The following is a 19,524-nucleotide window of genomic DNA, read 5'->3' on the forward strand; positions in this document are numbered from 1 at the left end:
TAAGTTGTTTTTGTTTTTTTTTTTTTATGGTCAGGAAAATCTAAATTTAATTAAAATAAATTCTCTTAAAACCAACTCTTACGCACACTGATGGCGCTTAAGTCCCAGCAAACACAGTCTCTAACGTTAGAGAATCGTTTTCATTTTACATTCGAATTCTAATGTAGTTCTCGAATCAAAAATGAGGTTAGAGAACTATGTTAGAATTAGATTAGAGAATGTTTAGAAAAACACTAGACATTAGAAACCAATTAGAATTCAACGTTAAAATACGATAAGATATCTAAATCTTTTCTCGATATCGAGAACTAAGTCCCCTTTTTGTAGAGAACTACACATGCACATAGAATTCGAATCGCTTTCTAATCATTCTCTTAGCTAAGTGTTTCTTCGGGTGTGTTAATAAGAAACGGAATAAAAGGTCACACGTATACCAGAGTTTCGCGTAAAACTCTTAGAAACATTCATTGAAATCTCTGATAGAGCAGAGATAGTTCTGAAATATGTAGTTCGGAACTAGCGCTTTGCCAGACTGTCTCTAAATTTTACTGCAACATGTTGTCTATGGGTGCGTGTCAGTCCAACGTCAATCCGCGATTTTCGGTTTTAGGCGGACATATCGTCGTTTAAAGTACAAAACCGCGTATCAACAAAATGCAAAACCGCGTATCAAGATAATTCAATACCGCGTATGTGAGGTTGCATAAATTATTTTCTAGAGAGTAAAACACTCATATTTCAAAATGGTTCTCTTTATTATAAAGCAATCGCATTACTGGCTGGTACATTTCAGGACGAATGGATAAGGATTGAGCCAAGAGCTTGTATGAGCAAATCCAATTTTTGGCAGCAAATGTCAGTTACGCGGTTTTGCAGAATGACGATATGCTGTTTTGTACTTTAAACGACGATATGTATGTATGTACATATTCTGATTGGAGCGAATGCGATAACGAAACTATATCGATAACCAAAACAATATCGACAAAACTGTTGATCGATATTTCGATAATAAACCTGTGGAAAATATATCGACACAAGTACATTTTTCGATAACCGAAAAGATTTTTATATCGATACCGACAATTATATACGTATAAATCGATGATTTCGATAAAATCATCAGTAATATTGACAAATACGTAGATAACAGCTTCGATGTCATACTCGTAGTGAGGAAACGTCTTTATATGATTTAGAAATAACCATTCTTATATTCAGGCAGATGCTGAACAGGAACTCCTTGGGAGTTTACTCTCTTTTTCCTTTCCTCCTATCACGAATAAAAATTCCCTGCGGATTTTTTATATTAAATGGCGGAGTTGAGCTGTCAAAAAAGTATCAAACAGGTCTTGCGAAGTTTGAATTTTCTCCTTCCAAATTTTCGGGGAAAATGCTACTTCCTGGGAGTTAATTATTGGAGGATTTCTTTCTCGGGAGAAACAAATTCCCGGAGAAAAAACTCCCTGGGAGTATTCAGAATTGTGCTGGTAATTTTATTTTTTATACTAATTTTGATTATATTATTTTGTGATAAATGCAGAACTCTATAAATACTTTTCATTGTTTCTAGAGGGTTGACGGTGTACTATTAGTGGAAATATTTACCTCAGTTTGACGTGGGTCGAAGTAGAAACGCATCTCACAAAGCCATTGGAAAGATTTGGGACTGGTAACTCCATTGGCAGTCAAGCGTCGTGTTACTGTACGCTTATGAACAAATTCATTGATCTGAAAAAAATTAAAAAAAGTAACTAATTAGTTTAAATAGGCTGTGTATAAGCTTTTCAATATGTACCAAATGCTCCAATTTACGTCTGCGCAGTGGCGGTTGTTCCTGCAACACTGAGTCAGCGAGCACATTCAATGTTGACTCCACGGTACCCAACACGCGCTGCATTGGCTTTGAATTATTACTCTCAGATGCTTGTTGCAAAGCCGATTCCACATCCTCGGACCAGAGAATTTGCGCTGCAAGTACAACAATTTGAGCCTGATACTTGTCACACCACTCCATATATTTTTGTTGATCAATTTTGCCGTCACGGAATTGTTTAATATCTTGTACGGCTTGTGCCAAAAGTGATGCCAGAGTAAAACGCATTTGTTTCTCAACCAGGGAGAGCCATTCATTGATTTTTGGGTGTTCGACGGTCGAAACTGGATTCATGAATTTTACTTCTTCACCTTCGCGTGAAGAGATACCCAAAATGACAGTATTATCCTCGTTCAAGAGAATAGCAGCAACACCAGCAAACATTTTCTTGAAATGCTTTTGCAAACGTGCAATATTCTTGCTATTGCCAATAATCTCCAAAAGATCCTCATCGCCTACGAAGTAGAAACGTGGGAAGGAGGTACGTTCCCGTTCCAAATATTCGCCCAAAGCCTTCTGGATTTTACCCAAAAGGTCAGCAAGACGTTCTAGTGAACGCTGCACAGCTGGTATATTTAATACATCCATTACTTTCGGTGACTTGGTTACTTTTTTCATTAAACCCAAAAACTCGGAGCTGATGCTTTGGAAACGTGATGTTTCCACCGGCAAAAGTGTTTTGATATCAGCGCTTCCAGAGAAAATACCTTCCAAGTAGACCCAGCGGCGTTGTACATCAATCCAAACGTCAAAAAGTGCATTTATACGATTCAATTTCTCTTCCCAAGTTAGTGCTTCCTCCTCGAAAACTTTATAATACGGTGAGAGTTTCATAGCAGCAACGGAATTGATATGCTCCTTAACTTTATTGAAGAGGTCATCCCAACCACGTATGATGCGACATTTGTTCTGATAATTAATCAAATCGAGTTCATAGCTCTGCCAAGATTCGCGCACCTGCTTCAAAAATTCTTCCAGTGCCATTTCACCCTGAGCAACGAGTATAATGTCCTTTACTACGTTCTCGTTCTTCTGCAAATTAACATCCCAAACTTGTCCAAGTGTCAAATCGGATATGACCCAATTAACACGTAGCTGTTTGGTAAGTTGCTTCCAGTGACGCTCCTTGAGTGCATCTGACTTCAATTCAACGATCATCATGTTCACTTTAATATAGCTTTGAATTAGTTTCTTCACATATTCGTATGATTCGTACATGCGCAAACGTGCCGGCAATTCTTTCAGCTGTGTCATCATAGCCTCGAGTTGTTGACGCAATTTTCGGGGTTGTACCGAAAGCCAAGGTTTCTCCCTAAAGTTAGATATATTTGGCCAGTAAATATGTACTTATATGTATGTATTTTTATACACATTAGAAAGACTATAAATACCCACCTAGTCTCATCAATCTGTGTCCAAACCTTGGAGAGCTCGCTCCAGACACCACGCAGGTCCTGCAACTCTTCCAAAGCTACATTCATACGCTCCGAACTATTGTTAGGTATAGCGGATTCCTGCAATTCCAGTGCCTCCTTGGCCTTGGCCACATTATCGCGCTCTTCCTTCAAACGTGAATATTTTGTCTCAAACAATTGCAATTGTTGTAATGCATCATCTGGTCGTATTTTGCCGCCAGTTGGCTTGTTCTTCTCCCAATCGTTCAAGAAATCAATAGTACGCGTCTCAACAGCCTTATCCTCGGCTACAATTTTAGCTTGTAAGCTGGCCACTTGTGTTTGAATGGCTGTATCTTTGCGTTTGATGATCTCATTGAAGGCGGACCATTCACCTTCGATGTTGTCAACGTGCAACCAGTTGTTAGGGAATTGGAAACGTTGGCGCTCGAGTATACGCTGTGCTTCACGGAATACTTCAACTTGTTTGTCCCAAGCGATCATGTCTTTTTTGAGCGTTTGCACGTAAGTGATAAAGCTTACGGCATCAGAAGTGCTGGCGGCCTCTGTTTTAACAGAAAGCAAAACAAAGTGAATGTGAAAGGCTTTACAGATAGCTAACTTTTGCCAAACTTACCAATGCTTTGCATCTCCAAATCAGTGCGCGACTTCGATACCTTCGAATGGAATGTAGTCATTTCACTGCCGAGCAGTGTGCCAAATTTACCCAATGCCTCCTTATGCCAAGAATCGTATTTCAAGGTTACCTTAGCCTGCACTTTAGCGTAGTCAATTACAATCGGGCCATATGCACGACGTGTATCAGATGTGTCGAAGGTAGTGCGTGATTTCTTAATATCATTTAAACACTTAATCCACAAATTAACATCTTCACCTAAACGGCCATACAAAGTATCGGCTTGCAAATCCCATAGGCTCTGATAACGCAACCATTCCTCCACATAATTACGCACTTCACTAATTTTATTTTCAATTGCGCCATAAGCATTTTCCAAAATCATAGTTTCTGGCAATTTAGTCAACAAATTGCGATAAGTAGGGGGAGCAAGTTTGTCCAAACCGACTTGGTAGCGTGTGCTCTGCAGGCGCACCTGCGAAGTAACAATTGCTTGCCATGCAAACAACTGCTGCATAATTTGGAAACGTGCCTCCTCGATTGAGGGATACAAGTACATCTGCTGATTGGTAATGCGTATCTCATGAATAGCATTCTGAATTTGTGGCTCACCACCAAGCTTGTGTGTTGGCTGTGCTGGGGCATCAGTGTCCATGGAGAGATCGCGCTCCTTCTTGCTACCAGTTAAAGCTTCAGTCCAAGCTTGTATACCAGCCTGAAGACGCATAGCTAACTTCTTTTCAACTTCCTCATCCAGACGTGTAACCCAAACATTTAAATTGGAATATTGTTTGAGTGATAAAGCGTCAACGGCATGTTGAATTTTCGATAAGATTTCGGTGAAAGTAGCAGCGCTGTAAGGACAAGTCTCTAGCGAGCGCACATCAACGTCCAATTGCTCCTCGACGACGAGCAGGTCCTCGACCTGGGGAAAATATATTGGTTGATTTAAAGTTTTTATCAGAAAATACACTAGCTAACCTTTTCTTGGAACTGTGTAACACATTCTGACAGGCGTAGAACATACGGATCGAGTTTGTACGACTCCCAGACCAGTCCAATGCCTTCGGAAATTAAATTTAGCACTTCCTTGCGCAAGCCAGCAACTAGTGGAACAATGCTGGCGCGATCTTCAATCTAGCAAGTAAGAAAAAGTAACTAAATATGCGGATGCTTGGAAAAGTTGTGCGTGAAGTTTGCTTTTTTATGTACAAAGCATGCGCTTGCATTAACTATAGAATGTGAATACTTTTTTGATTTTATTTTAGAATGTGATTACAATTATTAAATGTTCTAAGTGCAAATGATTGTATACATACTATAGTTCTATTTGAGAGACATTTATTAACAATAACACTACCTTGAATACTGAATTTTGTGCTAAACTCCTATTATTTAGCTGCATGTAAGAGAGGGAGGTATTCGACATTGTTTGTTGAGAGAGTAAATTCATTGCGAGTTTAATGCAAAGTTTAATTTAAAAAAAAACTTGTACAGCGTTTGATTGTTACAAAGTGATATTGAAAATTAAGCAGATTTTTTATTTAATGTGGAAGTGAATCGAATGTGTGTAATGTTTTCGGGCTTTGAGCTAAAACTAAAACCAAGCCAAGATAAAGCATGTTTTCGTTACAACTAAACCAGCATAAATCGATACGTGGAAATTAGCGCAAAATATCGCTACCATTAAGTAAATAAATACAAATTTTATTTTTTTTTAATAAGTTAAAATTTACAAGCTGCACGCGGTGCATAGCATGTACTTATGAAAAGTGTAAGTATTAAAAGTTTAGAAAAAATATTAAATAATGTGAGTATGTGTAGTGGGCGTATATGTATGAGTGTTTAAATCAGTGCGAAATTCAATTAAACACATAATAATACCTTTTCCAAGGTGCGCTCATAGGTGCGAACGCTCTCAATCAATGAAATTGCATATGGATAAATCTGATTGGCTTGATGTGCCTTGTTTAACGATAGTAAGTGGAACTCTAAAAACACAGTAAATGGGTAAACATAAAATCTATTCAAATAGTTCGAGATATTTTTGAGATACAAACCTGAATCCCAAATTCTTAATGTTGCGCACTTCCTTTGAGAGCGTAATGATTTCTGGCAAAAAGTTAACGCGCAATTTTAAAACGTTGCTACGTCCGGTACGCGAACGTGCTGATTCAATTGTGAAAATGCGACCAGAATTGCCGAAATTACGTTCCTGCACTTTGCGTGCCCATTCCTGGAATACTTCAGAAATTGAGAGCTTGGCGCGGAAGCTATCGCCATCTGCTTTTAGTTTTTGACCCTCCAAATGCGTTTCCCAGCCCTTGCCCAACACATCTTCTACGCGTTTCAAATACATTGTCAATTGGTTATCGATCTGACGTGCCCAAATGATGGATCCAGCTACTGGTGGTAAATCGCGCACAGTGGAAAGACGATAGCTTTTGCTTTGTGGATATTGTACCTAAATGTAATTAAAATGTGTTCAAAATTGTTTACCCGTGCGGTGATTTTCAAACAAACCTTGAACTTCTCGTGCAATGCATCAATATCATCCTTTACACGTTGTATAAGTTGTGTCTGATATTCTCGTATTGCACCACGTATGTGCGGACGCACAAACAGCGCATTGAAGCGCGAGAAAATACGAAACATTTCGTTTGCATTCTTAGCAGTGCCGAGTTGATCACGCAAATGTGCTGTGATGCGTGCTTCGACGCGATCTACAAAGCCACAATTTTAAAACAATTTAAATCAATAAATATTCCCCAATCTACTTACCAATTTTTTCTTCATAACGTTTCACAGCTGCTTCCCAAGCTTCTGATCCTTCCTTGGTTATATCCAAGCAATCTACCTCTTTGACATTTTCATATGCCAAGTTCACCTCTTCAATAGCATTAGCATCAGCCGCTTCCAGGCTATATGGTTGCTTCGTTTCGACAGCATTGGTATCATTATTTTGTGCTTGCTTGGTAGGGCGCAACACACGCAAAATTACAGTACGCAATTGTTCATGTTGGCGACGGAACTTGCGCATATGCTCCATGCGTGTCTGAAGCTTCTTATGCGCAGGTGATACGCGCCAGACCATCTTCAAATGCTCGTCTCGCTTCTTCTTTACAATGTCGCGCAATAAGCCTTGTAATTTATCGTACTCGTCGTCCCAGCAACTGAATATTTCAAAGCACTGATTCATGACACGTTCAAATTCATCGAAAGGAATATGCATTAGCCGACGTGTACCCAGCACTTTTAGTAGTTGTTGAGACAAATCGCGTGAAATAGCTTCGATGAGTTTGAGACAACGTTGTATTGGGTACTTAGTGTTACGTACTTTGCGCAAATGTGAGAAAATCTGCTGCACTGCTGGGCGAATTTTCTCCAGCTCGGTAGCAGATAGCAAGTCATTAATGGGGAAGTCCTTCATTAGGGGATTATAATCGGCAACCATAGCCAAGGCCTGTTTTAGGCCGGTATCAGTATCAAACGACACGGTGGCATGGAAACGTTTGCCATGTTTTAATATGTCTAGTGTGAGGGCAACTTCTGGTGATTCGCGCTTTTCCTGGATGCGATACAGAGCGCGCTCCAAGTTCAACCAAAATGATATTTCCTATTTGAAAATTAAAAAAAAGAAAAGAAAATCCCATTAAATATACGGTGCTACAAAAAAAGTCATGAAATACACTTGAAACAAAACCTAGTGTAGGTTGTAGCTATGGTCGAGTACAACATAAAAGTAGGTTCCGTATAGTTCCTGAACCCTCCATTTTTATTTTTTTTTTTAAAACAACCGTTATGTTCGTACTTGATGCAACATCTATTTTCGAAAAAATGGATACCTCACTTAATGAAATTGCATAAAAATTGTCGAAGTTAAGCAATTTAAGCAAAAATACGGCCTAAAATTTATTTGTGTGTATGTGCCGGACGTTCACATTTTTTGAGCAAATTTGATATATACCATGCTTCATTAACACAAAATTCGTTTTTTATAAAATTTTAGGAAAAGGGCGGGGCGCTGCCCACTTATATCATATATGCATATCTCAAAAACTATTTGACCGATCTCGACCAAATTTGATACACACATTTTGCCACCTTAAGCACCGTGCTGAATATTTTTGCTTGGTTTTTAATATTGGGTGAAAAATAGTCGAGCTGTTAATAGATAAGTGCATCAAGTACGAACTTAACGGTTATTTTTAAATACAATAAAAATGGATGGTTCAGGAACTATACGGAATATATTTTTAGTTGTACTCGACCATAGCTACAACCTACACTAGGTTTTGTTTAGATTTGTTTGTATTTGTAAGGAAATAATTTTTATACCTGTAGAGCTGTGCCCGATGATGGATCACGGTCTAACTTGGTAACCTTTTTGATTTCTTTAATCCAACGATTTACACCATTTTGTAGTTGATTAAGAAATGACGAATCCTCTACTTTGTCACCAAAGTCAGCCACTTTTGCCTTGCGGTTTTCATCAGCGCATTTACGTATGACCGCATTTACAGAAGTATGTGCCGTCAGCGTTATTTCTGGTATGTCTATGTTTTGCTGTAGATGCAAAAGGCCCATCTCCAACTCGGCCAACTTCTTTTCAACAGAAGGCGCCATTTTATCACCATCACGATCTGCACGTCCCGATTCCTTTACGTAAGACTTGAAGTAAGGCGCCAAGGACTTTGAAATGAATGCATGCAACGTCTCATACGGTGAACCATCGGAGAAATTAATCAGGCGCAACTGGGAATGTATAGATTTGTCTGCTTCAATTACGGCACCACGCTTGATGCACGCTAATGAAGCCATACGGCTGTTGGTAAAGTGTACATCATTACTAATTTGATAGTTCACAAACTCTTTCTCCTCTTCCCCTTCGGCGGGTTGTTCATTCTCATCTTCTGAAATGAAATAAACTTTATTTAGTCGCATAATACTATAATATAAAAGCAATTTTATTTTCAAATATAAAAGATATGAAAAACTTCCGGCTGAAAGTGGGGGGCGGAGGAGGAGGAGGCGTGTTTGGGCGTCATTGTACAAATAACTAAAATTCTCTATAACAGGTATATAATCATGAAGAGAAAAGCATTAGAATTAAGTGATTTACGCAAAATATCGGCCTAAATTTTTTTGAGTTGTGCCCCTTTTGAAAACTTATGCGATATGTATGTATTGCTCCCACTAAGCCCATCGCGAAAAAATAACCTTCAAATCAATGCTACTCAGCAAGGCCAAACAAATTCCTTTCCTTCCGCCATTGTAGACCCTCACACAAACAAGAAACAACTGTTGCAAGATGACAGCCAATTTACTCCATGTAAACAATTACCAGCTGTTGTTTGTTTACATTAATGCCGGCTACCCAAAAAAAAAGAGCAAATGCCAGTTGTAATAGAATTATCGATCACTCTGTACTAGATTTGCACCGATGACTCAGCTCAAAATGACATCACCATACTCAAACTTCGAACTACACAGTATCCAATTGGAACATGTTTATTGATTTTTATCCAATTGGATTTTGCAAAGTTTTTACCCGACTGGAATCAAGTTTGATAGTTAAACATTCCACGTCTTATGACTCCATGACTAACCTCCTTTGTATGAATTTACAATAAAATTATTGAATATATATATGAAACAAATGGTAAGGCGATACCATAGACCGTGGTCGCCATTTTGTAAAATTGGGGCGTTGGTATCCACTAGCCAATGAACTGTAGAAAGCGACTGCCGTTAGACTAATATATCTGCGCCTGCAATTACCTTTTAAGCAATTCCGCTGGATGTACAATGCTTGCACCTGTGGATCCGAAAGAAACTTCTTTATGCGTTCCTGGTTATCTTGGTCCTCCAGTGCAACATTTAATGCTGGAGGAACTACATCTTCTTCAGGCAGCAAGATGGTCACTGCTTTACGTATATAATTAGCAAATGCGCCATAATCGACAATAGTCACATTTGCCACCGCCTCCACAGAGGTATCGGCGTTCTCCAGCGAATCTCCCATGATATATTCGCTGGAATTCACACTAAATAAGTTATTTTTTTATTTTCAATTAATTTGCGATAGCTGATTTGATTACGTCCACAAATTGCAAGCGAAGAAAAATCACTAGTGAAAAAAGGTGTTGCCAACGCTTCATATGAATCAAAGGTCAAATAGGGGGAAAAAGTGTAAATAAACATAATAAATTAAAACAATGAAATAATGAATTAAGTTATATGTTTAATACGGTGTTTAATCATCACTTATAAAAATCGAGAGGAAATTATTTTTAAATACTGCCCGAATATGGCAAAGGCCGCTTGTGGTTTTGCCCAATTCGCCGTACAGAAAAGGCAAGCAGCACTGCTGTGAGTCATCCTACAGAGTTGCTTTTGTTACCCTCTTCAAAGGTACACGATACGACTAGCGGGTCTTGCACGATCCAACATGTGTGACAACTTGATGTGTTGGCTATCGTTGTTCGATCATGTTAACGCTTGAACAACCGTTTGGCGCACATTTTGGTTGGTTTACGAAATTTTTTGATTACTTACCACCTGGGTTGCCACTGACGAAAAAAATACCTAAAATAATTAGAATTGTTTATTAGGGAACTTTTTATTTAACTAATGATGAAATATTTGATATCATATTAATGCCATCGTCTCGGTTTTCTTCAACCAAAACGAAAGTGAAAGGCAAAAACGAAACTTCATCATTTAAAGAAACTTCAACTGGAGTTATTATTAACAATTACAGTGACTCCAAAAGTCTATGGATTTTTTTTATTATTCACAATGTTTTTCAATTAAAATTTTGTTTGCTATTTTTTATATAAGAATATTGTTTGTGCTTTAACCAAACACATACAAGTCAAGGCTTCAAGCTATTTACAACATTTAGAAAAATTCAAAAATATTTTCGTCTGAATTTTGAACTTTTTACTCTGAATATTTAGAACAATTTTGGAATTTTAGTATAACCAACAATGTGTAGCTAAAAAATTCCCGTTGATTAAAAAAAATATATTTGTCACCGGTATTTTTTTTCATTTAACAATTGCCATTAAAAAAAACTAGAGGGATTTGTTAATTTTTTTTGCGAACAATCGAACATTCTATTCTATCATTCTTGGTACAATGCTCTAGATCAGGCATGTCCAACGCCAACAGAACTCTATACGCAAGTGTCCTGCGTTTGCAGAATTCTATAGGCAAGCGCCCTGCACTGGGCACGGCTGCCCTAGACAGAACAGACAGAACAGATTGTCAAGAATGAACTGAAGCTGATTTCTTTCAGTGTTCATGTCTCCTCTATTACAATTTCTATCAGCTGTTATAGCAGGTGCAAATATTTTAATTTTGTGGGGGAAAAAAATATTTTATTGCAAATTCTTCCAATATTAATAAGAAACCGTATATTAATTATAAGAAAATGCAGCTACTTCTCCGTTCTAGTGTGCTACAGCAATTCAAGCGCATCTGTGACCGCCGTTTTATAACACAGAGTGCGACCAGTATCCAGGTATTATTTAACTTGCTATACACGGGCGTATGATAACGATTCTTGCATTGGTAGGTTTCGGAGCTTACAAATGATATAAAACATGAAATCGAGTCTCATTGGCGCTCACAAGTATCACAAGGACAGTTCGATCCAGAACGCGGTGAACAATTTTATGTGCTTTCAATGTTTCCATACCCATCAGGTGCCTTGCATATGGGTCACGTAAGAGTTTATTCCATTAGCGACACTGTGGCACGCTTTCATCGAATGTGTGGTAAAAATGTTTTCCAGCCCATTGGCTGGGATGCTTTTGGTTTACCAGCTGAAAATGCTGCCATACAGCGTGGTGTGGAACCAGCCAAATGGACGGAGGCTAATATTGGTCAAATGAAGCAGCAATTGCAAGCGCTAAGTTGTTCTTTTGACTGGAAACATGAAATGTCCACTTGCACGCCGGAACATTATAAATGGACGCAAAAACTGTTCTTGATGCTTTATAACAAGGGATTAGCATATCAAAATGAGGTTAAGTACTCTAACTTCAGCAAGCGTTCGCATAAAAGTGTATGATTTACTTGCCGATTCTAATGTCTTAAAACATTTCCTGCAGGCTTTGGTTAATTGGGATCCAGTCGATAACACTGTACTAGCTGATGAACAGGTGGACGCAAATGGTTGTTCATGGCGTTCAGGCGCTAAGGTCCAGAAAAAATTGCTCAATCAGTGGTTCATACGCACTACTGCCTATGCTAAAGCACTATTAGAAGGATTGGACGATCCAATACTTCAAGATTGGCGTGATATTATTAATTTGCAGCGTCATTGGATTGGCGAATGTGACGGATATGTATTTCAACTGCTAACGTCAGCCTCAAACTCGCTACGTATTTGGACCAATCATCCGGAACATCTAAAAGATCCAAATTCATTTCTAGTCATCAAACCAAATCATTATCTGTCAAAGTTACCCAATGCATCGCGCTTAACAGTCGAAAATCCTTTCGCTGGCACAGTTATACCAGTAATTTTTAGTGATAAAGCTAATTATGCCGATCATTGTGATGTCTATCTGGCGGCGCCAAGCTTTCGTGAGCAAGATAAAGAACTGCAAGAAACATTCGGCTTGGCATTTTTTGCGCACACAAATACCCCCAGCACTTTGGATGTAAAACGTACGCGAGAAGAAGTCGTGGAAGCGGCAACACGTCTTCAGATCGGAGGCTATCGTGTTTCATCAAAGCTGCAAGATTGGTTGATATCTCGGCAGCGTTACTGGGGAACGCCCATACCTATTATACACTGCAAAAAGTGTGGAGCTGTGCCTGTACCTGAGGACCAGCTGCCTGTGGTGCTTCCAGAGAAAAAATGTTTAGAGGAACAACGTGAGGAGACTTTGCGTTGCACTTGTCCCACATGTGGTAGCACAAATGCGCAACGGGAAACTGACACAATGGACACATTTGTGGATAGTTCGTGGTACTATTTGCGTTTTTTGGATCCAAGCTTCAGCAAAGATATGGTAAATAAGGAACTTGTCAAAAAATGTATGCCCGTTGATTTGTACATTGGAGGCAAAGAGCATGCTGTACTGCATTTATATTATGCGCGTTTTGTAAATCATTTTTTGCACACATGTGGACTATCACCGACACCAGAACCGTTTTCAAGGTTGCTTGTGCAGGGCATGGTTATGGGGCGATCATTTCGAATAAAGGGTTCCGGACGTTACGTGAAAGAAGAGGAGGTTGGTATTTGTGCATTCAGTTTAAAATAAAAAAAAATAAATTTTATATATCTGTATGTACTATGTAATTTAAAAGGTTGAAATTGTGAATGCCAAGAAGAACCAAGCGCGTTTGAGGGACACCAAAGAACCGGTTGTAATGACTTGGGAGAAAATGTCAAAATCTAAATTGAATGGCGTTGACCCAACGGATATGTTTAAAGAATATGGCACTGATACCACACGTCTTATATCACTGGCTGATGTGGCGCCGACTTCACATAGAAATTGGTCAAGCGCGAGTATGTGTATGCGGCCTATAAAGTTGTGGCAACTCTATTAGTCTCTTTTATCACTTCTCCCTTAGCGTTCCCTGGAATACTTAACTGGCAAAAGCGTCTTTGGTTAACTGTAAACGACTTCCATGCATCACGTACTACGCCTGATGATAGCGAGAGCGAACAAATTGATATTGAAAGCGAATCATTCAAGGCAGAAGATGCTAAAATGTTCGATGCACGCAATTTCTATGTAAAGGGTGCCACATTTAACTACCGCCATACGCATCAACTAAGTGTAGCTATCTCTAAAATGCAGGGTCTAACGAACTCTCTACGGGTAAATGTCATCTATGTATATTTGTTGGATATAGAATTTCAAATTTGTATACATTTCTTTCCATATGTTTAACTAGCGTGCTCCGAAACATATTATACGCTATAGTCCACAATATGAACGCGCATTAGCTAGTCAAATCATTATGCTCGCACCGATGGCGCCACATTTTGCCTCAGAGTTATGGTCAAAATTTGTAGCTGTGCCGAACCGATTGAGTGCAACGACGCCAGAACTGCAGTGGGAGCGCGATGTGCTGGAGCAAAGCTGGCCCGATATTGACTCAGACTACAAATTGGACTTAACAATTAAGGTGAGGAACTACTTTAAAGGTGTATTTTAATTTCAATAATCTCATTTTACATTGCAATAGGTTAATGGATTTGAAAATTGTGCAATAAAGTTAGCGCGAAATAACTTAGATAGGATTACACACAACGATGCAATGGACATTGCGTTCAATACCGCATCTGTAACTTCATATTTGACGGATAAGAAGATACGAACAACGAATTTCGTACTTTATCCGGGAATTGAGGCTATACTAAATATTTATGTGGACAAAATTAAGCATACGTCTGCGCAGCCGACTAATTCAGATGAAGAGGTGTTTAACAAATAATTTTAATCTTTAACTTGTTGTAAGTAAGCTTAGTATATAGATATGTATGTAGGTGTTTATAGTTTCATGCGTAAGTGGTTATAAGTTTAGCAAATCGAAATATTATTTATTAATTGGTTGCTGTTAACTCAATGATCTTCATATCTGCACTAATTTCGGCGGCAGAATGTATGCATTACTATACATTATACATACATACTTAAGTAAAGTGGATTTCCATATTTTGTGCATATTGCATAGGCAATACAAATTTGGCGTTGTTTTAAATAAATGCGCAATTGTTACTGCATTGAATTATGTTTCAACATTACGAAGACCGAAATTTTGAATTACCTAGAAAGACAAAGAGCGATTAAATGACGTATTACAAGTTATACTATTTCATTTATGTTTTATGATTTCATTTTTGTGTTTTATTCATTGTAATGTATAAAAGTAATAAAAAGTCGTTTCGTTCAACTACCCACACTCATATTCAGTGATATGCAAATATTGACCAATGATATGCAAATATTGGTCATTTGACCGCTTTGGTTCATCTCGTGTTAAAAATAGGATCGGGTCAGTTCGTAATTGATGGATATGTCCAGCATGCGTAAACACGGTTAAATGCAGAATTTAAACTTAGTTGCGTAAATAAGGCATTTCTATGAACTATAATAAATGAATAAAATTGTTTAATTCTTTGTGGTAATATCGCGGTTTGTATTCATGAACTGCACCCTTGGCAATAAGGTACTTAATTTAAATGTATAAAGTAAATTTTTAAGATTATTGGTTGTACTTTAATTTTAATCATATTTCTGTTTTTGATTTAATTCCGTTTTGTTTTTAATTAATTTTAATTTTGGTTATTCTCAATAGTTCATGTATTTACATATTTTTTAATTCAATTTATTTTAGTGTGCATTTCAATTCATTTAATTTCACTTAATTCCATAGTTTTTAATTTTATACCTGCACTGTTTTATCCATTTCATTCTGGACCAATGATTGATGATGAAGTTTGATTGAGTAAAAAAATAACTGCTGATTAGTATACGTTTCATGTTCGTTTATTTAATTTTAAAAATTGGGCTACAAATATTTATTGTTCTACATTATATATGTAACTTTAGTATATGTACATCCGCATATGTGTATATGTACGCCGTCTCTTTTTGGCTTCTCTAAAGTGTATGTATGTATTCACTAAATCTATTGCACTATTGCATATCGTGGGCAACGATTACCCTGGCAAATGAACAACAAATACATACGTTGTCATCCAGGTAGTAGAGGCATCATTAACATCTGTCAGCCGTGACTAGTTATATACATACGTATGTATGTATGTACTCGCGCGTAATTGCCGCCCTTGGCCAACAAGCCACTTAACAGCTTCTTCATTCGCCACTCTCCACAAGTTGTAAAAGCTAGGCGCTTGTTTTTCCATTGTCACTTCATAATTTCGTCCATTAAATTGCGTAAATATTCGTCGAGATGCGAGTAATCGAGCAACGCATTTCGCACAATATCCAGCAGCATACTTGGCCACAGTGATTCCAGCATATGCATTTTCTCCACTGCATTCACAGTGTTTTCGATCATGGTGGCAAAGTGTAGGCGTCCGCGTTCGCGCACACTAAGCGCATTGATGTTGGCGCTGCTGACGCTGGCATCGCTTACGGCATATGGCATTTGTTGTTGGTGATGTCCGCTGGCGCTATTGTTATTGCCATTGTTGCTGTTGTTATTATTGTTGGTAGTTGTAGGCTTTTTCCACTGCAACGCCTCTTTGCCGACCACCAGGCGCAATGATTTGTTTTCCGGCTTCATTAGCCAATCTTTAGGCGACATTTTGCTGGCCGTACATGTTTCATCTAGCCGCAAACGAGCCAACAGCGGCTGCAACATCGTCGCCGGCATCGCCCACAACACCAAATCGGCGAGACCTTCGTACAATGCATTCGACGCCTCGATGTCCGCCTCCGTGACCGCAACGCCATTGATCAGCTTAAGCCCCCAGTGCGACAGACGATAAATGGCATATTCGCGCCACAAATCCTTTGTGGTAATTGCATTTCCCTCTGGATCGATGGTAAGCGTACTGATGCCTTGCAGTTCGGCTAATGCATTCAACTGACCAATAATCTCGATGTTTGTTTCGCGAAATACGAAATTCTCGGCGTTTGGAAAGCGTGACTTGACGCGCGCCAACACTGTAGCGGCTATATTGTTAAAATTGATGTAGCTAAAATTCAGCGTATGCACATCCTGCGCCTTCGCTGCATTCCATTGCTTGTCGATGTAGCGCAGTGCGCCCTGTCCATACACGTTCAGGTAGCGACCACAAATCTCAATGAGATAGTCACCGCCCTGCTCGCGTTCTCGTTCACGTTCCCGCTCACGTTCGCGCGCCTCACGTTCCGCCTTGTTTGCCGCCGTTGCGCGTTGGCCACCCAACATGGAGTGGTGGCTGTTATTTGTAGTGTTGCCTGTGCTAAGTGGCGGCGGCGCCACTATGCATGTGACTGTCGGCTGAGTTGGCACTTGACCGTTACATGGCGTTGTTGTTGTTGCTGTTGTCGTTGCCGACGTGGCATTTGTGGTGACTTTGTTGATGTTGTTGTTGTTGGTGTTTGCTGTGCGTCTATTGGCGTACGCTTCATTTCCGTTATTAGCTGCGGCTGGTAAGCAGTTATTTATGCCACCACTGCTGGCGCCCACGACTGTCTGTGACCTCATTAGGCGGCGACATGTTGTACGCGTTGTTGCGCTGCCTGGCGCCGCTTGCCCCGTTGCCGTGCCGTTTGCATTGCTGCTTGTTGGTTGTGACGGCTGCACAGATGCGCTCGTGTGCTCTTTAAATCCCAGACTTAGTAAGCTGCCGTGGCCAGTAATTTGTGCTGTGGATGCGCTTGCAATTGTGGCTGTTGTTGCTGCTTTCTGTTGTGGCATCGCCATTGTTTTGCTGGCACTGGCAGTGCGGCGCGGCATTAGCATTGAGGAGTTATTGTCCACCTGACTGACTGACTGAGACTCGGCGGCGGCCTTCGCTGTAGCACTTTCTTCTGCAGCTGTACTTGATGGCTGTTTGTCTGTCGGAAAATTTACATTGTCGGAGTTTGTTGTTTGGGCATCAATTGATGTATGAATTGCGGTAACTCTATTCGCCTTCAATTCTGACCCAGTGGTCACTTTGCTGCCGGTTATATTAGATATTGGTTCGTCTCCTTCAGCGCCGCCATTTAGTTTGTTGGCAGGCGTGGCCTCATCGTCGATTGTTTTTGTCTTCTGTGCCGCGGCTTTTTTGCTTTTGCCCTTTACAGCAGCATTTTCACACGCAACTTCTTTTTCTGCATCACGTCGCTGCTGTTGGCCAGCTACCTTCTGGCATTTGTGTATGCGCGTGACGCGTTGTTGCGGGTCGGTGGAGTCCTCGTTGTCCGAACTGAAGCAGCTGGACGAGGAGTGAACATTCGGCCCCAAACTGGACCCGGAAGAACCGGAACAACGTGCGCTGTTGTTGTTGCTGCCTGTTGTTGTATTGTCAACATTGTTGTTGCTCTTGCTTTCGTCGCACTTGGCCATGTTGCTCACATTATGTGGTTGCTGTCTGATGAGTGTTGTTGTTGTTGACTTCTCTTTGCCAACCGCATTAGGCGCAATTGATGCCGACTGTCCTGATTTCGGTGTCCCTGTCTGTGTCTGCTGTAACTCACTGCGCGGTTTGTGTTGATGCTTTTGTTGCTGCTGCTCTATAGGCGGCAATTTAATAAATTCTTGCAATCCTGATTCAAATCCAGCCACAAGCAACGCACCCTCTGCCGATGCATCGCCCACTGCCTCATTGGATTCATTTATACGCGCCAGTTCGCTGGGCTTCGCAATACGTGGCGCTGTTGTGTAAGTGGATAGAAGTTGTGGTGGCTGTTGTGATGTCTGTTTATGCGTTGCACCGTATTGCTGTATCGTTTGCTGTGACCTTAGCAACTCCCAATTCGTGCGCGCATTCGAGATAACCTCCTCGCGCTTGATACTCTGGTAGGCGTCGGGCGAAAGGTGGGCATAATGCGTATCTGAAATCTCTTTATTTCTTCGCCAAGACATTGCAGCGTTGCGTACCTGCTCGGTGATGGGCATCTGACTGAGCGATTGCAGGCGAGGTAAGTAGCTGACCAAGAATGAGACACAATCGCCCGCCAGCGAAACGGGATTATTCTCAATGGTTACCTCCAACAACTGTGTTGCCTTGGCAATCGAAGCCATGTCGTCGACGCGATGCAGCTCGTTGTGACACAGCCAAAGACGTTCCAATGCTGTGAGATATTGAAATCCATTGATGCGCTTGATTTTATTACGCTTCAAATTTAATTCGCGCAATTGCCCCAGTCCACAAAAATCATTGTGACCTATTTGACGTAGCAAATTGCCAGCCAGATTGAGCGACTTAAGCTCCTGCAGACAATTCAGCTTACCGGCGATGCTGGTGATTTTATTGCCATGCAGATCGAGCACGCGTAGCGTTTGCTTCACAGAGCTAAGACCGCTGATATCGGTGAGACGGTTTTTGCCCAGCAACAGCACGGAGAGCGCGGGAAGGCCGTCCAAGTTGCCTATGCGTTCGATTTGATTGTCGTAGAGATCGAGAAAAACGAGATGTTGGAAAATTGCGCCATAAGATGCAGCTAGCTGTCTATTCTTGACGGTCAGCTGCTGTAGGGGATCGTCTTCGTCCAACTCACTACCCACAAAAGTGGTGCCATTCGAATTGTTTGTTTTATTGGTGCCACCTGTTGTTGTTGTTGTTGTCGTCGTCGTTGAGGTAGCCAAAGTAGAGGATGACGAGTCTGTGGCGTTGGTAAGCGCGCTGGCGTTCGAATCGAAACTCTTTAAACGCGCATCGCCACCGACCGCGCCGAGCTTAACGCGCGCCAATTGTGTCTTCAACAAATTTTGCTGTATGCTATGCAGTTGACGTGGCATATTGGTCATAAAACTTTTGGAGCGTTTAAGCGCAAAACGACATGGCGTCGGTTGCCGTGCCAGCGGCAGCAATGGAGCATTGTAATGCAAGTTTTTAACTAAATTGTTTCCCGCAATGCCGTTTAGACGTTGCTGAAGCAGTTGCTGGTACAATTGTGGTGGTGGCGGATGTGGCAGTG

The 19,524-nt window shown here is 40.4% G+C and overlaps 3 protein-coding genes across 3 annotated transcripts; 1 reads left to right on the forward strand and 2 right to left on the reverse strand.

Annotated features, from left to right (window-relative positions):
• Nucleotides 1-1,536: 1,536 nt before the first annotated feature.
• Nucleotides 1,537-10,044, reverse strand: LOC108376954 (dynein heavy chain, cytoplasmic-like). Its single transcript, XM_017633215.1, is given in 12 exon segments — nt 1,537-1,731; nt 1,799-3,188; nt 3,272-3,836; nt 3,908-4,832; nt 4,889-5,044; nt 5,792-5,878; nt 5,880-5,898; nt 5,968-6,371; nt 6,431-6,630; nt 6,689-7,523; nt 8,246-8,820; nt 9,689-10,044. Coding segments are annotated over 12 exon segments (5,562 nt in total). The 5' UTR covers nt 9,933-10,044; the 3' UTR covers nt 1,537-1,569.
• Nucleotides 10,045-11,071: 1,027 nt separating this feature from the next.
• LeuRS-m (Leucyl-tRNA synthetase, mitochondrial) lies at nt 11,072-15,080 on the forward strand. Its single transcript, XM_017633216.1, has 7 exons — nt 11,072-11,435; nt 11,490-11,942; nt 12,028-13,161; nt 13,238-13,442; nt 13,508-13,758; nt 13,835-14,068; nt 14,129-15,080. Exons 1-7 carry the CDS (start codon nt 11,346-11,348, stop codon nt 14,375-14,377), a joined length of 2,616 nt encoding a protein of 871 aa, XP_017488705.1. The 5' UTR covers nt 11,072-11,345; the 3' UTR covers nt 14,378-15,080.
• A 395-nt stretch (nt 15,081-15,475) lies between these two features.
• LOC108376956 (uncharacterized) lies at nt 15,476-19,345 on the reverse strand. Its single transcript, XM_017633217.1, has one exon. The coding sequence runs from the start codon at nt 19,343-19,345 to the stop codon at nt 15,815-15,817; it is 3,531 nt and encodes a 1,176-aa protein (XP_017488706.1). The 3' UTR covers nt 15,476-15,814.
• Between the last annotated feature and the right edge of the window lie 179 nt (nt 19,346-19,524).

The sequence above is a fragment of the Rhagoletis zephyria genome, unplaced genomic scaffold (genome assembly GCF_001687245.7).
Source record: "Rhagoletis zephyria isolate East Lansing unplaced genomic scaffold, Rhagoletis_zephyria_1.1 Rzeph_scaffold_11247, whole genome shotgun sequence".
NCBI classification, from domain to species: Eukaryota; Metazoa; Arthropoda; class Insecta; order Diptera; family Tephritidae; genus Rhagoletis; species Rhagoletis zephyria.